General features: G+C 37.0%; 1 protein-coding gene and 2 long non-coding RNA genes across 5 annotated transcripts; 2 read left to right on the top strand and 1 right to left on the bottom strand.

The window, feature by feature from the left end:
* Positions 1-478: 478 nt before the first annotated feature.
* mkln1 (muskelin 1, intracellular mediator containing kelch motifs) lies at positions 479-19,751 on the bottom strand. 2 transcript variants are annotated; one of them, XM_039668032.2, is made up of 19 exons: positions 19,622-19,751; positions 17,806-17,875; positions 15,154-15,296; positions 14,817-14,905; positions 14,411-14,520; positions 13,904-14,096; positions 11,887-11,964; positions 11,615-11,680; positions 11,036-11,148; positions 9,429-9,641; positions 9,080-9,301; positions 8,761-8,890; positions 5,744-5,891; positions 4,942-5,056; positions 4,127-4,266; positions 3,418-3,520; positions 2,784-2,838; positions 2,571-2,663; positions 479-2,229 (listed from the first exon to the last, which is right to left on the bottom strand). In XM_039668032.2, exons 1-19 carry the CDS (start codon positions 19,699-19,701, stop codon positions 2,189-2,191), a joined length of 2,202 nt encoding a protein of 733 aa, XP_039523966.1. In that variant the 5' UTR covers positions 19,702-19,751; the 3' UTR covers positions 479-2,188. The 2 variants fall into 2 exon arrangements, with proteins under 2 accessions (XP_039523966.1, XP_039523967.1); XM_039668033.2 differs by having other exon boundaries at positions 479-2,663.
* Positions 6,818-9,252, top strand: LOC120476829 (uncharacterized). The gene is made up of 3 exons (XR_005622272.2): positions 6,818-7,389; positions 7,516-7,545; positions 8,071-9,252. It is a non-coding gene; the product is annotated as an uncharacterized LOC120476829 (long non-coding RNA).
* Positions 19,752-19,754: 3 nt separating the features above from the next.
* On the top strand, positions 19,755-23,460 carry LOC148965167 (uncharacterized). Of its 2 annotated transcripts, none has more exons than XR_016149700.1 (7): positions 19,755-20,399; positions 20,895-20,943; positions 21,128-21,197; positions 21,325-21,387; positions 21,758-21,852; positions 21,967-22,076; positions 22,956-23,460. It is a non-coding gene; the product is annotated as an uncharacterized LOC148965167 (long non-coding RNA). The 2 variants fall into 2 exon arrangements; XR_016149699.1 differs by having other exon boundaries at positions 21,092-21,197.
* Positions 23,461-23,798: the final 338 nt, after the last annotated feature.

The raw sequence follows: 23,798 nt of genomic DNA, 5'->3' as shown, positions 1-23,798 counted from the left end.
GTTCACCAAAGGTTCATTTAATTTATTTGAACGAAAATACATCAAAAACATTATTATTGTTATGAAATATTACTTAAAAAAAAACGTATCTACTGTAATTTATTCCTGTGCATCTCCAGTCTTCAGTGTCACATGATCCTTGATGAGAAATCATTCAAGTACTTTGATTTGCAGCACAAGAAATATTTCTTACCGTTATAGTCAACGTTTTGAGCCGCTTGGTATTTTTTTTGTTGTTGTTGTTTTTAGATAGAAAATAACAGCATTTATTTGAGGTTTAATTTGATGTTTGTCTAATTTTACTGCTTTTTAATACAACCTTGCTGAATAAAGGTATTACTTTCTTTCTGAAAAAATACTTACTGACCCCACATTTTTGAACAGTATTGTAAATATATATTTAACAATGAAAAACAAATTAAAATTTTGGGGTTAAAAAAAAAAACCTAAACGCTATGTTAAAGGAAGACCAAGATGATTTTTAGGAAAAATTGAACAAAATACAATCTTTATTTTTTATGTACATTACATACAATGCAGTTCTTTAATATGTTCTACACATTCATGAGAGCCACAGTGTAGTGCTGACATCTCAATGCGCCCTAGCTCAAGAGCAGAGTGACGCTCGCCGAGATGACGATTTCCTGGAGAGACGAAAAGAAGAGCCATTTCATCTCTGACACTGCAGAAATGTACACCGAAAGCAAGAAAATGTATTTGGCATCGAGTGCAACAAAAAGGTCTCCGGTTGTAAGTGTCGATCCTCTCGTGTATCTATGATTTCATTTTTTTCCCCCTCTTTAAAAAAAAAATTAAAAAATCATAATTCTTCCCGGCACAAAAACAATACTAGCTACAAATTGCTTTCACACCAGAAAAGAAACCAAAAGTGCTGAAAAACTAATTCACAAACGGGCCAATCACAGAGAAGTCAAACTTCCACACTCTGGTACGCCGTATGTACATCTACACAGACGCCCGCCTCGCTTCACAGGGGTCAAACTACAGCTAATACTGAGTTCAGGGAATTGAGATATCCCACTTGGGAGGACACAATCAGCAGGGTGAAACAATGTGCTGTCCCATGGTTCTTTGAGCCTTTGGTTTCTGCGTGGGTGAAGCCAAAAGTACAGCAAATTTAAGAGCGATCCAATTACAGGATTCTTTTTTTTTGCTGGGCAAACACTTGCTCCTCGTGCACAGGGACACAAACAATTCTAAAACAACTGCTGTTAAACTAACACTGCACAAATGGAGACCAAGTTATCCAGACGCACGGATGGAGACACATGGAACTATATGGAAGACTACTGTCCAACATACTTCAATCGGTCCAAGATTTCAAACAACCCGGAAGCTCATACGGAATGAAGGGCACATACAAAAATCTCTATGACATCATAGAGGAAGACGGAACATAAGACATGACATTCAGGGCTCACGTTCACCAAGAAATTATATTAATAATAAATAGTGAGGGGTCTCTTCTGTCTTCGGTGGTCCCAATAAGGCTCCTTTGTGTTGGTACCAGTCCGCTGAACAGTCTATGTAACACAGCAGTGTGAACTGGACTACATTGAGTTTGGACAAAAGCAGCCACAACCTTAAGTAAACAGCAATCTACACTTCAAAAATTCAATTCATCCATGTCTTCGGTTTGTCTAATTGCAGCAGTGTTTCGCAAATCCATTTGCAAACGGATACGAGTGTATAATAATCTGTAATAAAGTACAAGGTGTTGCCATACATGAATGTGCTACTAATATTTGCGTTCCTACACACATACAGAATGGAAAACACTTCTTGTGTACGTTACATCTCGGACATATCACTATATTCCTTGTATGAATTGTGGATGACAATTAATAGCTATGGAATATATTAAAGAGTCAAAGAAAGCACTAATGTCATGGCAAACTATAGCAGCAGCAGGTTTAGATGGAAGCCGGTATTCATATCCAGTACTGAATGGACAGTTCCTTCAGAATTCATCTGAATGTGTAATCAAATCAGAACTGACTCTAGAGGGCGCTCTGATCTTTGCCTAAGGCCGTCACTGGCTCAGCGCACGTTTGTCCATTAAAATGTGATTTAAAATAACAAGGCAGAAAGGAACCCATGATGATCACACAGTTCATAAATCAAATTCACCTCATTATAATGTAAACTGCTTAGATTTATAACTCACCTATGTTGCAAACTGTTTGAGAGAATATTTAAAAGATAAAACTGAAATAGAGCAAAAAAAAAAAAAATCAAATCAGTTCGCAATTTGGCAGATATGCAAATTTAAACCTAATTCTGACACCTTTAAAAAAAAAAAAAGAAAAAAGAACAACCCTGCCACTCCAGAGTAGAAAATTATATTTCTGTATATTAAATAAGTCTCAGTGACGTTTAGGTGGTATTACATCTGTAAGAGAAAACACAGTAGGTGGGCATGGCACACCTCGGGTGGAAAATGTAGAAAAATAACTTCTGTTTTTGGTGGGAGGAGTCTGAGAGGTCTATTGGGGGTGTGGTCTAATGTATGGGGCGTGGCTACAGGGTGATGAGGTCAACGAGGTTACCCTTGGGTGGGGTCATATTGTCAGGGAAGAAATTGACGAGTGTGTCAAACAACTGAGTGCGCTGGGCGTATGTCTGATCCACATCTGAAAAGCCTGTGATGAAGAAAAGAAAAAAGAAATATTAAGAATCAAAGCACTAATAAATATATTTGAGCAACTTGTAGTACATGACTGGGGGACAATCATGTTCATGAATTGAAACAAAGCGCTCACCTAGAGGAATGAAGTCTGAGCTAGATTTGAACAGAGCAGAGGGCAAGAGCTGGAACTACAGGAAAGAAACACAAAAAGCACATTTATATAGGAAACACTCTCATTATGACAGTACAATTTTACTAAAGACTAAAGCACTTACATGACAGCTTAATTTTAACTAAAAACACCTATTAAAATGCATGCAAGAGCACATACTTAATTAATCAATAGCAGAAGTTTATTGTTTGTTAATAACACGCTAAAGGTCAGTTCACACTAAAGACGATAACTATGAAGATAAAGATTTAGTTCAAAACATTTTCTAAATATAAAACATAGCAGTATTCACACCACAACTATAACGGCACAGAGAAACAACCCCTTTCAGAAAAAAAATAATAATAATTTCCCAGCTGATGAACGATAAAATTCCAGGACACTCCTGTAAAAGAGATTTTAATCTGGTTAAATAAAGGTTATAATAAAAAACATTGTGAGCCAATCAGAATCCATCTTGCGGAGAGGCAAGTCACACCTGCAGAACACGCTTACAATACACAGAAAGATATCTTCCACTTGGACGCCAATATATTTATCGGTGTGAACTGACATTTAAGCATTAAATGTAATCATTTTTTACAGCGGTCCTGACCTCTTTTGTCTCATCGGGGTCAGTGTGGTCCACGGTAAGAGACAAATCATTCTGTAGATATTTAAGTGCATTCAAGGGCTCGGTCTGAGCCTTCTCCTCAAACCTGCAAAAACACAAAAGGCAACAAGCCTATGTAAACATGACAACATGTTTAACAATGCCTTAGGAATTCTGAAACCTCAAACATGAAATAAATGAGAACAAAATTTCCCTAAGTAAGTACATTATTATTCTATTAACTAAGCAAATATGGCCACAAGAGGGCACTAAGAGAGCAGGAATCACATACACCGATGGAAAAATACCACTGTAACTTAATCACTAACTGCAGTGCTGCATGACACTGCAATTACATAACAATACAGCTTGGTCCTGATGGTTTACATTTAGATCACACAGAATAGAGCAGGATCAGAGCAAGTGCATATACTGTCTTAAAACAATTGACACAAACTGTTTAACATGGAACAGTTATCTAAACACTTTACTAGTGCTTATTTGGAGGTTTTCCTATTTGGAAACTTAGCATATCTGACAGTTTTCTTTGGCTTCAAACACAGAGAGAAACTAGAGAACAGACTACCAAAATATTATTCTACAGCACAATTTCTAACCAAGAACTGTGAGTTCGGAATAATGAATATCTCTTCAGAGCCAGGGTGAGGCATTTTGAAACACTCTTGAACTCAGATAAAAAGTATGTTTGTACCTGTATTTGCGGATGAGGTATTTGCAGTGTCGAAGCAGATATTCTTTGGAAGGGCGGCACAGCTTTAAGGACCAGAAATCATCCAATCGCATTTTAGGAGAGCTGGACTTCCCTGGGTTTCCACCGAAAAGATAATGCACCTGTGTACCATATCATCGTATCAAACCACTGCTCACTGCTTTGATTAATTAGCTATTAGTTTTTATCAGCAGTAGTAAATGTATATATTTGGTCTATAGTTTATATTATATAATTCACAACCTAATCATTTGAAAGCTGCTAATAATTTACAATCAGGCAGTGATTCACAATTATTACGAGTCTCTTTTGAAAAGCAAAACAGTTTGTTGTTAACAGTCTAAATTAAAGAGCTCGTAATTAATAAGCTTTCGAAAGCCTACAGAATACTAAATTACTATTGTAATATCCATATCATGTTTTATTTTATGTGTATTTTTAAGATTATATTACAAAAATAATATAATTCATATAATATAATAATAGAGAAAACATTTTTACAGCAGAAACCTTTGAAAGAACATAAAACAGTGTTTGGAAAAACACAAAATTCAACAACAAAAAAAAACAACCTAAAAACGATAGACCAACAGGACAAGGAATATTATTATTATTATTAAGTATTAAGAAAGTTGATAGGGTTATGTTGACTTCCTCCAGGCTAGCTGGGGTTGAAACCTACATTGTGTTATCAGGTCAGATCTTTAACCAGCTAATCCTAAACCACACCACCACAGTAACCATTAATGTAGATCATCTGGCTACCACACCCATGGTAAATATGAAATGAACATTACCTTGTGCAACTCGTCATAGACTAGCTGATGAGCAAAACGAGGACAAGGTTCTTCTTCCTGTAGGGCCTTAGTGGGGTTTTCTTTCACCGCCTGGTCATTCTTATAAACACACGACCTGCACACAAACACACAGATAGTCTTTCATACTAAACTGTGCATACTGTCCTAGCAAAGTGTACACAATTGCACCCACCCAAATCAAGTCAAATAAACAAAATGACATCACCGACAGACACATTTTTCAGATGCCGTAAGCAAACCTTTTTTTTTTCCAATTATTGTACAGAACAAAGGTTTTGTCTCCCCCGTTTAAGTGCAAAGTACATTTAACACACATACACACGCACACGAGTTCAGCCCCACACACAAGCAGAGAACATTCTGTTCCTGTTTGATAGTCACCAACTCCCTTGCTTTAAGGTCAGTCTGGCCTTTGAAATTATATTTTCACTCTGGCTTTATTCAATACATGCGAGTGTGCATACAAGCTGAGAACAATTTTTATAAGCGGTCTTTGTATGATACTTTGACGGGCATTATTTATACGCTCATCATTCAGTGCTGCCTTTTTAATGCACTGCAAAGAGAAAATACAGATCAGGAAAGGAGAGAACATGTTCTCTCATCATTACTGAAGATTTTCTTCCTTTGCAGAAGTGTATGGCATCTGAAGCGCCTGAAGTCACGTTGTGGATTACCAATGCAGGCAGTCCTCAGGGACACAGCGTACAAGCACATGTCTTGTCTACTCATTAGCATGCAATGTTGCGCAGATGAAGAGCGTGTCCGAGAACTCACGCACCAGTTGTTGCGTGCAATGTCGTAGATCCAGAAGGAGTTGCGTACATTCTCCTCGCGTTTGTCTTTGTCTTTGCTGAGTCCTGACAAAACGTGGATCTCATTGAGCTCGGGGTCGATGGTGGCACGCTGAGTGAACCCGGTCATAGGTACTGCAACACAAACACACTTAAACTTAAAACATTAAGAGATGGTATAAAGAGGCTACAGTGTCACGAATCACGATGACATAGCAGCTTGGTGTAATGGTTTGTAGATAACATGTAAATCACTGCTATTTTCTCTATGGTTTCAGCCAAACTCATCAAGTGGTACCATGTTATGCTTGTAAATTTCCACCAATGTTGAGCAAATAAAATATATATATATATATTATTTTATTCTTAAATCAGTGATGAAATTGCATTAATGAAATATTTAATGACAAGTATTAATGTTTAATAACATTTATTATGTCAATATGAAAGTATTAAGGAAAATATAATTTATCATTTTAATAATATAAACTATAAATAATACTGCATTTGTGTTTTGTGAGTGAATGAACCATTTTTTTTAATTTAATATGAATAAATAGAAAATATTTTTAATATATTTAGCATTTTTTCTCCATTAAAGTTAATATTCTATTTATGAAATATTAAGCATTAATAAAATGCAATATTATATTAACAAACAAGGAAATAACACATTTATGTTTACAAATAATATTAAATTGCACAGCTCCCTATAATACTTGATTCGGATTGACTAATACTAATCGTCCCATTTTGTGACAAATATGTGTGTATAATGTTTGCTGAAATGTGTATAACTCACAGATGCCCAACAGATTTTTTTAACAGTTAGTTTCACATCTCTTGTATCCACACAGCCTCTAATCTCAAGTTTCAAACCAAATCGATGTCATGCCCCATTATTTATTCACGAGTAATGATAATGTCACAGACCATTTTAATCTATGAATTGGCCTGTGATTCTAATTTATTCATTCTTTTTTTATATACCCAAAAGAAAACTTCACTCCTGTTTGGAACTACATGACACATTTTTTTTTTGGGGGGGGGGGGGGGTGAACTACTCTTTTAAGCTGTGGTTGTGAGCGTTCTGTTCGGGCTCACTGTTTCCTTCCTGGTAAATTGTATTCTGTTCAGTCTTATTTTGGTCCCTCTCTGCAGCCTTTCTAGCTCGTTCTCTTTCTGTCACCCCCTGTCCTCGTCGCACACACATCTCTCTCTAACGCGATAACAGAGAGAACACAGAGATCTTTTTATACTCTCTCACTGCGTCAAGTTGCCCATTGAGATTTTACACAATCTGTTTATGGGAACAGGAAGTGTGTCACAGGCCTGTGTCTGCACAATCTCTCTCAGGCTTCACAGAGCTCTCACAGTCATCCACCTTCGGAGTCTCTCTTCTCTGTGAACTGGCTGTTCGGTTCGGCATTTCCCTCTGAGCTTGACACAATATCATGCAATAATTACTGATTATAGATAAAGTGAAAACATTTGAGGGACTTTATGTGGGTGTGCAGAATTTACGACCAGTCAACTCATCGAATTCTTCTGTGAAGAGACGTTTTACAATGTCTGCTTTGTTAGAAGAATTGATTGTGTGTGCAAGTGCGTAGCTGACGTCAATGCGTGTTAGGTAAGTTAATCACCGCAAGTGCAGAGGCGCATAAGTATTTTCTAAGAACTTACTCAGTTCTCCAGAAGTCAAAGTTCTTAGAACTTAATCAAATCGGTATTGTTAAATGTTGTTTTGTGCCAACAGAGGGCGGACGCTGAGAAGACATGCTTTCACGTATGTTTCTTATATATGAGCTTTTTTATTATTTATATACAATACAGTGTGTAATATTTTTAAAGAGCTTCAATGTTTATATTTTCGGTTAACATTTATCATTTCCGTTTAAGTTTTTCACGTAATATTTATTTTAATTTGTAATTTTTTTTTCTAGTTTTAGTTTCAACAATAACACTGCTGTGTTTCTGCACAAAAAGCTTCCTCAAATTCACCTTGAAGAGAGGGGTGCTGTTATATTAAGCCATTACTTAACAATACAGAAAAGCCCTTATAATCAAGCAGGGAGCGTTCTGTGACCTTTTGCAGGGACCAGAATATCATAGAGACGTGGTTCAGTAAGCAACCACCTAACAACTATCCAAATTACTTACCACTTAGAAACACACTAGTAACTACCTTGAAAACCCTAGGTTTGTGCCTGCAACCACTGATTTTTTTTTAAGTAACTAGTGTGCATCTAGGGCTGCAAATATCTGGTCTACTACAGAAGGCTTTAAATATTAAAATGTGTATTTTACGCAGACTCTTCAGAGGCGAAAATCTTGATGAGTGGCAGAACGTGTGTTCTTTGTAGAGCAGCATGTTCTCACTGCTCAGGAATTTGCTGCAACATTCACCAATCATCATGACAGTCCTCACAAGAAACGTTCATCACCATCATCCAGACCAGCAGATCTGTGTGTATCAGTATCAGGAAGACAAGATGATGTCAAGTTGATTTAGCTGTTTAACAGTAGGGCTGCAATAGATCACATGTTCGCTACCGATGCGTGTAGCAGGCCGCCGCAGTGACATAATCCCCACCTGATTCAACTCTATTTCTGAAAATGATGTCACCTTCATGCTCAAGATTCCTATACTCTCCTTATAAGGAGTTTCTTTACAGGGCACAGCTTTGTAAGAGTCATTCTTACAGTACGATAAAAAAAAAATCTTAGAAATCCCAGACAGTATTTTTTTTATATATACAAATTTACAGTTTTCTAATGATGGCGCATTAGCTAACTGTATTGAGTGGGGTGGTGATGGCGCAGTGGATAAGACACTAGCCTTTGGTGTGAGAGACCCAGGTTCGAATCCACTGAGAAATACCAATGTGTCCCTGAGCAAGACACTTAACCCATAGTTGCTCCAGCGTGCGACCTCTGATATATACAGCATTTGAAAGTCGCTTTGGATAAATGAACAAATGTAAATGTAATGACATCATACCCATGCCTGAGTCCTTCTTGGTGCCATCTGAGATGATCTCCACATGATCACCGTCAACGTCGTAACTGAAGAAATCATTCAAGTATGTTTTGGACCTCTGACCTCCAAAAACGTACAGGCAGCGATTTCTCTGTGGGAGAGAGAAACGAAACTGTCACATCAAAATTGACAAAAGCACCCATAAATTCTAAACATTTCTTTTAGGGAATTAAACTAATATATATTAAAAATGAAATCAATCCAAAAATTTGAGGTCAACGTGTAAAATATCTGTATTGCAGCTCAGAGCACTTTATGAGTCGTTACTAAGGAGACGAACCGTGTGGAAAAGCATGCAGTGTCCGATGCGGGACTGGATGTCCTCTGGCCCTGCGTTACATGAGTCTTCTCTGAGCAGACTCCAGCTAGCAGCTTGACAGTGAAACGCGTAAAGCCCGCTGAACTGAGGTTCTGACGTCCTGCCATCATCCACGCTCCCGTTACACGTCAGAATCCGACCACCAAAAGTGTAGATCATGTGCTTCTCAGAGTCCATGCACATCTGAGAGAGAGAGAGAGAAAGACAGAAGCTTTGTTCAACTTTCTGAGAGATACTGAACTATTCATCATAGATCTGTAAAAGGGAGACTCCTGGTGGTCTGCGAGCATAAATCATTTAAAATGTGTACCTGGTGGTCAAACACAAGTTTGGGTCCTCCATCAGCGGACGTGTCCTCGCTCAGGAGGGTCCACGTGTTGGCATCAATGTCATAGCAGTAGAAGTCACTTTTCAGGGACTTGCTGTTTCTGACAGAGGAGTCCAAATAACGGCCCAGAGTATAGATCTGCCTCCGCTGAGAGTCGATGCACATCTTGTGGCACGAGCGCGCACTGGGTCCATTCTAAAAGAAATGCATCATAACTTTATAGTTTTCACCCCTTACACCCAAACTCAGACAACCTAGTCTATACCGTGATGCCTATTGCACACAAAAAGGGAGTTCTTTCAAAATCGTACAATTGAATTGAAACCCTATTTCAAGCTTTTTATCTGTCCATAGGGGCTTTTGCACCAGAGGAACCTTTTCCTGGTTCCTAAAAACTATGGTGGAAGAACCTGCTTTTTGTGTACACACTGTATGAACTGAGAAAGATTTTAGTTCTAGGACTGCCTTCTGGACGTAAGTTCCAACTGGTGGTGTGAATGCTACCAGGAAAATGGTTCTAGGGAAACCTTTAGTTCTCAGGGGACTGCCCTGGTGGCTAGTTCCTATAACTACCAGGTGCGAAAGCCGCTCATCAGAGAATGAAGTTTTCACAAGGTACTAGGATACGATTATGGGCATTTCTGAGAAAGAACTAGTCACTGGATTATCCAAAATTAGTAGGGATGCACGATGATATCAGGAAAACATCGGTATCCGCTGATAAAAGCTTAATGATCATCATCGGTAGATATGAAAATTACTGCCGATGAGCCTTGGCGATAGCGTGGCGTGTTTGCTATGTGCACGTGACGACCGTGAATGAACGAAGCATGAGCGACAGCAACTTAAACTTCGACCAGGGATGTGCGATAATCACGGTTTTTGATCGTGGACGATTAAAATGTCTCCACGATCTGCTTTTGAAGAAAAATCATAGTGCTTAAATATAACATGGAAGTCACTGGAGTACAGCAACTGTTTGGTTAACCACATTCTTCCAAATAACATTTATTTTCAAAAGAAGATAGAAATTTATTTGGGTTTAAAACAACATGAGAGAGTAAATTCTGAGAAAAAAAACAGAGGGCATTACTCACTGCTCCTTACTGAGCACTTTAAAAAAAGCTTTAATACAAATTTTCTGCACTTAAAAAATACAAATACATCGGTCTCGGGCCAAATTAGTTTGAAATTATCGCAATCGAAAATTGGCCAAAACCCAATAACATGCAGTCGTGCATCCCCAGAAATAAGTCCATGTTATCAAATCTTTGGGTCCTTGGCGGTTCTTGGTCACATAAGCCTCCATCACCATTGAGGCCATCAATCTACATATTTTTCATTAAATGATGATCCAGTGAAATACAGTCACATCATTCTTTTGCTCATCCACAAGCTATTCCAACTATGAGTCAAAAATACCAATCAAAGTAACCTACCGATGAACAAGCACGCAGCCATCAACACACTTTGCACAGATAACACAGTATGTGAAACTTAAATGACATGAAACGTCAAGGGTATTTCTGTGCCATTCAGCAGCTGAGTCATAATTGAAAAAAAAAATCCTCTTTCACTTTCTCTCTTACCTCTTTCTCTGTATCCCTGGATATGCAGGCCCATTGATTCTCCTTTACACTGTATGCCCAAAAATCAGCCAAGTCCTGCGTTCCATCCCAGCCACCGAACAGATAAACTGTTTCTGTCAGACAAAGAGGCAAAGACAAATTAAAAACAAATACAAAGTGTCGGTGAGTTTCAATATGAAACTAAAGGATTAAAACTATTATGGTATTTTTTTTTAAGCTGCTATAAATCCTAATATTCTTGAGAAGCAGCTGTGAGCTAAGGTTGAAAGGCTGATGTCGCCATGGTGATAAGCAGAGACAGTTGTTTGAGCTATTGAGCATCAGCTCAGCGGTAGAGCGGGTTACTTGAGGTCAGGCTGAACGCACAGGGCCATATGAGGGCTGTGGGATCGATTGTTCCTCTAACAACAAGCTCAAAGACTCACACGCACATTCAAAACAGCTCTTAACTCATTATTATGGGGTGAAATGCAGTCTTACCTGGCATTCCATTACAAGCAAGACAGGACAAGCTAAATAGCACTGCAATAACCAGCCAATCAGAAACTTTGCAAATAAAACACCTGACGTAAGATATACCTGTCTGAACATCAATGACCATCTGATGACCTCCTCTCATGCCTGGCCTGTTATCATCACCATCACCTAATCCGAGAGAACGAGAAAGAATGAAAGTGAAACAAGTGTGTGTCGGGAACAAGACACAGGAAAAAAGCAAGAACATGGAAGATATTGAATATCAATACACCCCTTAAGCCATTTAATACAGCAGACATGGATTCCCTGGAGTCTAGCGTTCAGATTCGGAGCAAGAGGCCGTCACTTGTGTGTTCAGTAGCCTGCTGTCATACCTTTGTTACATTTGGGGATGATCTGACTCCAGCGGGGCTTATAATCCTGCTGGCTGATGTACTGATTAAACAAACCATCTGGAAAAGAACAAATAAAAAGCACTTTAATTTGCTAATGTAAGCTACCTGAAAGAGAAACAAGCGTTCATTAGGTTCTAATTACCGTAATTTAGACTTTGACCACTAAAAGAACGTGTAAAATGAAAAAGGCTACTGTGAATAAAAGATCTAAATTAAAGTGTGTCAAATATTTTCTTCTATCCCATCCTAATATGTTGATTCTTCCCAAAAATCTGTAAACACTTCTTTGTTCATTCTTGACTAGCCTGACAACAGCAACATTGGATCAACCAATGACTTTAGGAGAGACTATTTGTTTTGTCTGTAGAGTGAATTTAATTCAATCATTTTCAGCAAAGCATCTTGAAGTTTACTCAGCGGCTATATTTGCTACTCCACTGGACTGCGATTTCAGACATACAAGACCAACAACTAAACCTAAACTGTATCATGGACATACATAGGCATAAAAGACTGATAATTGGCCTTTTTGGAAGGCAGGACTTCCTTTGCAAGAGACACCATTTGGTGCGTTGCACTTTCTCCCATTCAAAATAAAAACTGTGAACTGTTTCTGTGTAATATAATCTCTGCTTCAAGTCATTTACTGTCAATGAAAGTTGGCGATTTCTATCAAAATGAGTGACAGAGAGAATATAAAAGCAAGGTAACAAAAGACTCACAACCTCCAGTTAATTTAGATCCCTGCCAATGAGTACCAGACTTTCTTATTGGTAGCACAAACCATTTTCAAAGCAAAATACTCAGCATTTATTCAGTTACTTAAAAGGTGCTCTGCGGACACACATTCTTCCGAATCATAGCCAGGTAAACTTTTATGTTGCACATTACTGACATATGACCACCACTGTTATGAGAAGTAAAGATCTAAACTGTGCTTGTGTGACACCACCCACAGGTTTCTGACAAAAAGCAGCAAGTTGGTCATTATGACTCATTGTGTTAATTACACTTGCATGTCATGTACGCATTTGGTAGACTTTATCCAAAGATTTCATACATTTGCTGGAAATCAAAACCCATCGATTGCCACTGCAAATATTAGTTAATAGGGGTGGGGAATTTTCGATCGTTAGATGCAGCATCGTGATGCGGACGTGGACGATTCTGTATCAATTCACAAATGTCAAAAATCGATTTTCGAAAAAATTAAAAAAAAAAATGTTTTTTCTAATAACGTAATATTGACAAAACGTAAAAAAGGCGTAACTTTGAAGTGTAGTGCCCGGCCAGTCTGTGGTGTGTGCAATCTGCGCATAACAGAGATGCATGATGGCTGAGCGCAAAATCCGAACGACACCCTCTTCGTTCAAAGGGAAAATATGGAAAATTTGCATACTTTCATTGTGACCTTTTTTCTATTTTAGTATGAGAGCTCCTTTCAGTATTTTTTTAAATATGCTGTAAACAGATCTGTTACACATAGGTTTTATGTACTGCCCTCCACAATCACAGTGTGTATTATAAAAACTTTGCTTTAAAAGTACAAAGGAGTCACACACAAAAAAAGATGCATCAATAATCGTTTTAGCATTGAATCGTGGGATGCCAAGAGATTCCCATCTCTATTAGTTAAGGTGGGAGTATGTGTAAAACAATACACTACAGTAAATAAATCACTATTCAAATAGTGAGAGTACGAGGAACTAAAGCTTTGGGTTAGCTAAATTGAATTTCTTAAATTGAAAGTCACATTTCTTTGACATCAGAACTTCTGTAACAGTGAAAGTATGGCATATTAGAAATATAACTTAGTTAAAACCCTTATAACAGAACCTTTGAGAGCAGATTTTTTTTTGACTCTTTGATTTGGCTGGCCATATAACACGATCATAATCCAGAACAATTCTGTTCCCCTACAGTGAACCAACATGCCCACATTCCCTATTTAATGAATATGGCACGTATCCATATGATGAAACACTGGGTGGGGTACCTCTCACAGCTTTGTCTATGAGCTCCTCGCAGGCGTCAAAGTCTCCTCTGAGGACCAGCCGCTCGTGAAGGTGCGTGAGCATGGGGTGCTCCAGAGCGATCCGGGTTTTCTTCTGCAGAGACTCGAAGGCTTCTGTGTAATTGTGTTGCCGGAAGTGTTTCAGGCACAGGCGGATGGCCTCCTGTTCACGGTACTGTCCAGAAAAAAAGAAGAAGAAAAAACACTGTAACATGCCTTCAATCCATGTTTAATATTGTGTAAAACTTCCTGTGCAAATGGTGTGTTTTAAAACAAGAATGTTTCCCCTACTGGAACAACGCTGCGGTTTAAAAAATAAACAGCCATAATGAATCAGGGGTAAGACAAAAACACACTTTGGAAGGATTGATGATGCATTGACTATTCAAATTTTGTTCATTTTGATTAAAAAAATGGGGTAAAATATGATCCTAACATTTCTTTGTGAGATTGACCCTGAAAGAGCAGGTGAATATCTCGACACCTCACCTTACTATACCAGTTAAGGCAGGGCTGGACAACGTCTGGTTCTTCAATGCCATGTAACTCAATATACCAGATGCTGAAGTTAAAACTGGGACCCCATGACATCAGAGGCACTGTATCAAGAGAAGACATTCAGGCATGTGATGACAAACTGCAGTTTACAGCAGGTACCTTGCTTCAAAAAAAATTTGATTTCAAATTTCCCACCCTCAATTTCTGTTTCAGACATTGAAATCTTTGTCAAAAGAGTACACACAAACACTTGTTTGTTCCATCTAAGATTTGCAGAGTCATTCAATCACTCATTGCCTTCCTCTAAAATTGTGCAATGACTAATCTTTCCCCTAAATGTGTCATCACAAGACTAGAGGTCACCATACTTAAGCTTGCTTTGGCGGTAAACGCTCACCTATTTTAATGAACCTGCAGGGAAACATCTGCTCATCAATCTTGTGCTTTAGCGTGAATGTCTCCTTGTTGAAGTCATTCTTAAGGCCACTAGGATTAGATGAGAAAGACAGTGAATGATCACATGAGATCACAAGAAGCCATTTCCCCACACGTTACTCACGTCTCAAGAGACACTATAGGCCATTTTATAAAATGTTTGCGATCTGATGCCCCATTATTACTAAATGAACTATATATCTGGTCACCCACTAAAGATGTTCGAAAGGCTACGAGTCTGTAAAGCTTATCTGACATAAAGATTAGCCTGACAATTAACATTTTCCATCCGGACTCACCTAGACAAGAGTTCTGTCATGTTTTCTTCACTCATGCCTCCAAACACCTTGAATTTCTTCAGGTTGCACACATGAGTTTTTTCATATTTGCCATAGGTGATGCTAAGAACGATAGCTGGTCTCTCCAGTTTTAAGATCAAGTACTGAGTAGCAGAAAAATAAATTATTATATCAAAGCAATTCCAAACCAAAATGTTCTAGCTATAACAATCAATACTACCTGTAAACATAATAATTAAAAAATGTTACCTTTAACACAACAGCAAATCTAGACCTATTTCTAGCATCATACACACATCCGTGTGTTTTGAAATGAAAGACAAACTATCATACATAACCGTTTGGGGTCAGTACGATTTTTTTAAAGAAATTAATACGTTTTATTCAACGAAGACACATTAGCGTGAGTATTAAGACATTTCTACTGTTACAAAATATTTCTATTTCAAATAAACACTGTTCTTTTGAACGTTCTATTCACTTAAAATTGTATCACATTTTCCACAATAATTAAGCAGCGCAATTGTTTTTATCATTGACAATAATAATAAGCATTTCTTGAGCAGCAAATCAGCATTTAAGAATGATTTCTGAACGATCATGTGACACTGTAGACTGGAGTAACAAGGCTGATGAAAATTCAGCCTTTTCACCACAGGAATAAATTACAATTAACAATTTGTAATATTACAATATTACAATTACACTTTCCATTTTGGGTGGAAAATTCTAGAAACAAATTGTTACACAGAAGAAATAACTGACTAACTACCAATACATTGCAGATGCTTACCTAATTTTCTTATAAATGTTGACATGACATGTCAAAAATCCTTATTTTTTTTAATGAAATATTACAGTACTTATAAATTATTTATATGTGAACATTACTACATTCATATCATAATCATTAAATCAAAATACCATCCTCTCCCTGTTGCAGTGTCTTATTTCTCAGCCCGAGGGCGGGACAACCTGTCACTCACATGACATCACAGCAATAGTAAACCACTACAATCCAACCATCCAATCAATTCTCAATGGCCAAAATTAGGGATGCATGATATATCGGTCTCAATATCGGTATCGGTACCGATATATGTTCATTTTTAACATTACTGTTATCGGCCCGATAAGAAAATTTGCCTGTTATATTAAAGCTGATAAATAATGAACTATTTTCTTCAGCTTCAGACACGCACTGTTCGCCAAGATAGTTTTGAATTTCTCTAAATATTATTTGGAATCACTTCAAGAAAGGAAAATACAGTTAAGTGAAACAATTTGTCAGAAAAAGTCTGTCATATTGGCTACATAAAATTAATGGTTTTGTAATCAGGCTCTCAAAAATTATATGAAAATTTGGATTTATAAATATCGGCCAACATATTGGTTTTCAGCTAATTATCGGTTATTGATATTGGGCAAAATTTTGATATCAGTGCATCCCTAGACAAAATAAAGTCCAACTCTACATATTTTCTTGTTTGAAAAGCCCTTTGGCTCAGTTTTTGATGAATATGGCTCGCTTCTGTTGAAATTACAGAACAGAAGTTTTGTTCTTGTGTTTTTGTTTCTTGATGGCCAGGGACCACAAGTGCCAACACCCTCTTTAGATGCAGGTGAACAGGAGGGGCTCTATTACTCATGGTGCCCTCATGAAAACAATTCAATCAACTGTAGACAATAGACAAACATGACAAAACACCCCACAATCACAGCTTGCAAAGTATTGCTCAGAACAAACAGACCTTGCATAGACCCTAAAACTGAGTGGGCTACTGTCATTGTAGATGGGAATAATATTTCACACATATTGACGGAGTTATTCTATCCACCAACACTGATGGTCAACTGCACTAAGAGCTCAGTAAAAACATTCAGAACATTTCACAGATCAGATGAAACATTGATTGAACTTTCTGCAGTGATTTACAACATGTAGAGTGGTCAAATGCAGCAGTATTTAAAAAAAAAAGGATAATGACAGGAACTGTAAGTTCTGACAGGGTGACTGTACTTTTTAAGCGAAAGGATGAGAGTGGAAGGACATAAAGAAAACACAAGCCTTTGCGGTTTAAAGTTGAGGGCACGTGCTACTGTACCGCCAACATGCACTTTCGATTTCCTTATTGCTTAACCACAAGTCTGTCTGCGCTGCATGGTCTGAGTAACAAGGCCAGCAAAGAGAGGAGGCCTCCTCTTTCCAAAAAAAAAGATGAAAGCAAGTCACAGTGTCAACGAATGAAAATTTCAACATAACCAGGCATTAAAAAAAATGAACAACTTTGAACACAGTGAGCAACATGTCTCTAAAGCTAAAGCCAATTCTCATTAAGGCAGAGACCTTTTAAAAATATATATTTTTTATTATTACTATTAATATTATTATCATACATTTAATATATTTTTATTATTTGTACTTTTGAATCTTAAAATTACTTTTAACTGTAGCTTTGAGTGTGGGAATGTCACTTTATAAATAAAAAATATTATTATTATTATTAAGAATTTCCATCATGTAATTGTCTCAAAACATCATGTAAATGTCTGCAGACTGCAGAGTATTCTCAAAACCTAAAACTTCGAAGAGAACAACTATTATCTAGCAAAGGTTAACACTGAAAAGGAGAAAGGAGGAGCAGAATTTACCTGTGGAGGGTAGTTGCTCTCAGATGACCACCTGGAAGACTGATCGTTAGGTTTATCCACTAATATATTTCTGCAAGCAAACATTCGAAAGCCGATGAATTAAACACCACATTAATTTTTGGAGTATGAATGCAAAATAATAGACCTGCCACTTTTTCCATGTAATGTGTTACTTTGTTGTTCACACAAGTGGGTCTTAACTGCGTGAATTATTTCAAATTTGTACACACAGGAGAACTTCTCACACACGTTCGAACATGAATTTGTTCTTAAAATCGTTCTGCTAGTGGATTTAGAGTATTATAAATGAGTGGCCGTGTGCACAAGGTTACTCATTTGCATAAAAAGGCCAAACAATCTTCATACAAGGGCTTTCCTTACAGCCTTTATTAAAATTATTAAATTCCTCGTCAAACTTGCAGCTGTTTGCAGGGCACTCTCGCCGATCCTCGAGTAATGCCAAGTGTGCCATTCTCATCGTTTCTCACAATGAATACCTTTATACAGATCCAGATTACAGATAGGCCTATCTCATTGGCCAGCTGTATATGCATATATCTGCATTATTCAGAGAAACCTTGCAGCTGGAGCAATACTTTGTACTGTGTGTGGATGACCGTGTTCGTCCACCACCACTGAAGACCCTTTTTGACCCAGGAAAAACACTGCAAGTCCAACACAGTTCTGCTTGCTGGATAAAGTTCATAAAGCATACAAGCTTGAGATGAACAAAAACAAAATTGGTAAGGGTACACAGGTGTCACAACAAGATGCTCCACCACTGACTAAAGCAATAAACGCATGTTTATGTCAGCCTACAGCACATTTGCCTCCAGCTGTCACATTTAACACATAGATTATATAGAAGTGAGGTAAAACAAATGCTCTATTTCCCAATACAAAAAATTGCATGCATATATTATATGTTAGACCGCAAAAAACAACAAACTCATTGACTGTTTCAAAACCGCTATTCATAGACTGCTCGAAACTCTGCCTCAGCAAGAAATAGCAGCATATTCGGAATCGGTAGCAAAACAGTTTGCCAGAAAAGTTTTTTTTTTTCATAATGTAGATTAACAGTAACAGAAGAAGATTAAAAGAGGGGATAAAAATAGTCTGTGACTATCAGTGTCATATTCCCACAATTTGGCATTAGCCACCAAATAATTTTATGCAGTCTAACGTTAATTAAGATGCATTTCGACCTGATATTTTTAGGTAACATTAAAGAAAAATGAAACAATTAAAACTGCTTCCAGCGATTTGCGGTTTGTTTACTTCTGAAAACAGTTCACTAGTAACATTGAACAAAGTTAGCCATGTAGCTAACCGGCTACTACTGCAGTTCTGATTAATATTTTAAGGATAAATAACAAATAACGTAACTACGCAGAAAGATATCTGCCAGGTTCTTAAAAGAGCATCACAATCGGTATAAAGACATGTATAATAAAACACATTATCTGTCTTGAAGGCGTGTTTTTGCATCATATGAGCTGCTTCACACTAGCCTAGCATGCTAAAATGACTGTCACTTCTGCACATTTACATACATTTAGAGCCCTTTCTGCACTTTTGCGCATCTAAATGCAAATTAATCTTTAAGTTTAGAAAATCCGTTTGTTGTATTGTTTGCAGCTAATACATTTGCGGCTGTTATATTTAACTTATGTAGCACCCGTCTACTGTAGGCCAGCCCGTTTGTTAGATGGATTAAACAATGGATTTGATTACAATTACAGAGTTATGATCTGTGTTTGTATATTTAAGAGCATAATAGTCTTAACGGGAGTATTTAATTTGCGTTACTCACTCGGGTAAATATGTAGAGGAGTATGAGCTCCATTTATAAACACTGTAGGAGAGCACTCTGCTGTCAGGAGCCACCGCCATCTTGATGCACGAACGATACACACACACACAATCACACTCACATACATAGCTACCCAGCGGGCACCTTGACGTCAATTTGACATCAACAAATAGTCAAGATTTTGACCACCATGTATAACATGCATGAATATGAATATTTTCATTATATTTTGTAATTATTACCTTGTGGTTGTAAAGAGGCCAAACAAAGGTATCAATCCGACATGTTTTTTCTTGTCCCTACATCTCAGGTCAATATCATTGACATTAAATCGATGTTGATTTGATGTCAGGAATTAAAACGTCAATTTGATGTGAAATGTATATCAAAACGATGTCTGAAAAAGTATATTTATTACTCACTGTAAATCAATGCGACTAATTTTCAACATCTAAAAGACCGATCTTGAAAGTTGTAGGTCTATGTATTTTGCATTTTTATTTTATTTAAATCCTAGCTAGTTTAATTCAGTTCTTGATTAAAATGACAGCAGACACTATAATTGCATATACTATAAAAGGTCAATTTAATCTGACATTGAAGCTGATTTTTAAAATGATCATCATCGACTACAAATTGACTACAAAAAGACGTCACATCCTGGTCATATCGCGCGGAAAAGTAGAAGATTTGCATAACCGCCCTCACTCACACGTCTGCTCACTGCCAGAGAGATCGTCGATTTCAATTTTAAAAAATACTCCTCTTTCAACTCTTGGTAAGTAACCAGCTAGCATATGCTATTGTTGTTATTATGTTAATACACCATCTTATACATAGGCTACTTAATCTGATTGGGTGTAATTGTCAGAAATATGTCGAATAATTCCACAGCCTTGCCCTTTACCTGAGCGAGTTAGCTTGCTAATTTAACCGGAGATTAGCTTAACTGTAACGTTGACATTCTGGTATGGAAGAAGTGTCTTCCTGTCTGCCATCGTATGATTTTAAAAGTGTGTGTGTGTGTGTGTGTGTGTGTGTGTGTGTGTGTGTGTGTGTGTGTGTGTGTGTGTGTGGAAAAATGTCGATTTTACTGGTTTTCTGGGGCCAAACCGACCGGCGACGATATTTACTGTCGATTCGAATTTGTTGGTTTAAAAGTGGACATTTCAAGCTTTAGCCCGTTACAAGGCTAACGTTAGAGATGACAAATTAACAATGATAGTAAAATGATATCCTAAGCATGTGAAATGTTTTAATTTTTTTTTTCCAGCGTAACTTAACGTTACCAGCCCCAGATCTGTCACTGATTTGAATAAGAGGTAAGTTGCAATGGTAGTATCCATATAACGTTACTGTCCTAAAAATATTCCTTTCCCAATGTAAGAGAAAAGTAAGTGTGTTCTTCTAAACAAAAAATAGCTGCTGCATTGAATTTTTTTTTTTAATGCAAATTTTTTGTTTGTATAGAATATGATGTCTTGCTCTCTTTGGTCTGACATTCAGAGTTCCAAAAACGACTCCGCTTCAACAGCTTAACAGACAGCTAACCAGCGAGGAAAAACGAAAACTCATGGTAGGTTACTATGAAAAAGTAAAACAAACATTTGCTAACAGATGCAATTATTAGACATACAATATCTTATTCACATATTCTTGTTCCTCATATACATTTCTGCATATTTGCTAAATTATTCCTTCAGACAGCTCCGATGTCAAATTGGTGCAGCTACCCTGTGGGAAAATATCAACATTGTGATGAAAAGGTCAGTCTCTGAAGTTGTGCGGTTAATATCTTAAAATGTATTTAATACTCTTAAATGAATACGCCCAGATCTGCGGATTGAAGATGAAGAACACGCTGAATCTGATTATAACAAGACCGAAGCGAACACGAATTTGTGTGGTTTACACTTAATCACATATATTTAGGGGAACGAGGCAGAAGTTTAGGGGAATTTGATCATACTATTTCAGATAGCCTGTTGGGCAGGACAGTTATGTATTTTGGTAGCCCTACTGAAAACACAATATAGCCCGGGACGTCTGGCTAGCGATTTTGTGAGCCCTGACATTATTTCACATTTCTTCCTGTACAGCATGTATAACTTTGTTTATTCACATTTTTATTTACAGAGTGCTCACAAATAGCCTCATGTCTATACTGAACATGGATGGGACTGGTGACAAGCTGCCTTTCAGAAGAATTGAACTTTATAAGGTCGCAATAGGTAATTATATTTTCTATTTGTGCACCTACACCACCTATAGCTCTATTCTCTACATGATTTTTATTTTGATCAGTATGTGCAAGATAAATGGCAATTGCTGTTACATTTTTTCAGGTGCCATCTAGAAGTAACAACCCGGCATCACAGAAGCTTCCATTGGTAGCCTTACGGCCAACCATTTGCTCGCTGCACCGGACAGAAGAGGGGGCACTGGGCGCCGGAAGGTAGGAGCTGCTGCAAACAATGTAGATTAGGCCCAATTCAATTTCTCTTTTTTTACCCTTCCCCTTCATTTTACCCCTACACCTGGTCCTTCGAAACATGTTGGAAAGATATAGGGGGAAAAATATTCTCCATGGAAAAAAAAAGATATCAATCGCATACATAGGGAAGAGCCTGGACGAATGTGATGTTTTGAAATCACTGCTGTCTGGCTTTGAATGAATGTTCACATTCTACAATTCCGCACAAAATGTGAACTGATGACTAGCAGTGAAATGAGATCCTGACATATGACACTGTTAACACAAATTAACCAAAAATTGACTCGATCCATTATCATATATTAGTACTAGGGCTGTCAAATGATTAATCACGATTAATCACATCCAAAATAAAAGTTTGTTTACATAATACATGTGGATGCACTGTGTATAATTATTTTGTGTATATATATATATACACACACATGCATGTATATTTAATAAAAAAATGTTATTTATAAATAATTTAAATTATATATAAATCTATATACAGCATAAACATGAAAATATTTCTTAAATATATACAAGCATGTGTGTGTGTGTGTGTGTGTATATATATATATATATATATATATATATACAGTGCAATCACATATTATGTAAACAAAAAACAAAAGCTTTTATTTTGGATGCGATTGATTAATCATTTGAAAGCCCTAATTAGTAGTGCACATCTGACAACTGCATGTGATTAGGCTATAATGTGGATTATCTTTTAGTTTTCTATATACTGTAGAGTAGCCTACTACTGATGGGTACTAAGCATTTGTTATGTTAATGGACAGGCCCCATTTTAATGTTTGCTTTCTTGTTTTCTTGTTCTCTTGTTCCCTTTTACAGGCATTTGAGAGCCCTTGAGTGACCCACAGCCCCCCCCCCCCCACTGCATTACACTGCTCAAAAAAATAAAATAAACATATCAGATCTCAAAGTATGTGTATGTTGTCAGTCATTGTACATTTAGGTTGGAATTGAGTGATGCTTAGCATTGAAATGATATCAAAATATGTCAATAATTTTATGTAATTTTGACATCAATGTTTGATGTCACATTTATGTTGAATTGATATCAAAGCTTGATATTGTATGATATCAAAATAGCATTAAAATGACGTCAACATGATGACATCTTGACGTCAAATAAATGTTGAATTGGCATCAAATGCATACAAAGCATGATCAAAATAACATCAAAATGACATCGGCAGAGGTCAAAATCTTGACATCAAATTGACGTTGTCACTTTGACGTCAAATTGACTTTCATTTTTGACCTATTTTGTGACGTAATTTTGACATCAATGTTTGATGTCATTTTGATGTTAAATTGACATCAAATGCCCACTGGGTACCCATTCCCACTAACACACAACCAGAGGAGAAACACGGTATCAAGTCTAACAGTAGTAAAACATTGTGTGGTCCTAGGAAAGAGGGTAAAGGAATTTATTCATTTTAATCTGATAACATGGATAGTCTATTATTTATGCAATTTATTTGGTAAAGTTGTGCAATATAAAATAAATTTAATTAATAAAAAAAAGTCTCTTTTATTTGTAAATAAGAATAATGCATATTTTGTAAAACTTCAAAGGAATCCCATTCCCAGTGGGCTTAAAATCTGCATGAAACAGAAGTTGCAACAGTAATTTCTTCCCTATTGTGATGTATGGCTTCTTGACAA

This window comes from Pimephales promelas, chromosome 24 (assembly GCF_988280905.1).
Source record: "Pimephales promelas chromosome 24, fPimPro1.hap1.1, whole genome shotgun sequence".
Lineage (NCBI taxonomy): Eukaryota > Metazoa > Chordata > Actinopteri > Cypriniformes > Leuciscidae > Pimephales > Pimephales promelas.
The sequence above is the reverse complement of the archived record's forward strand: the minus strand, read 5'-3'. Positions and strand labels throughout refer to the sequence as shown.

What these genes read in the sequence shown, in the direction of transcription:
- mkln1 (XM_039668032.2), bottom strand. Translation starts at nt 19,701, where the DNA reads ATGGCGGTGGCTCCTGACAGCAGAGTGCTCTCCTACAGTGTTTATAAA. An exon ending in GACATTGCACGCAACAACTG is followed by an intron (nt 5,057 to 5,743) that starts GTGCGTGAGTTC and finishes GTTTGTGTGCAG; the next exon opens with GTCGTGTGTTTATAAGAATG. An exon ending in CTCAGACTTCATTCCTCTAG is followed by an intron (nt 2,664 to 2,783) that starts GTGAGCGCTTTG and finishes TCTTCATCACAG; the next exon opens with GCTTTTCAGATGTGGATCAG.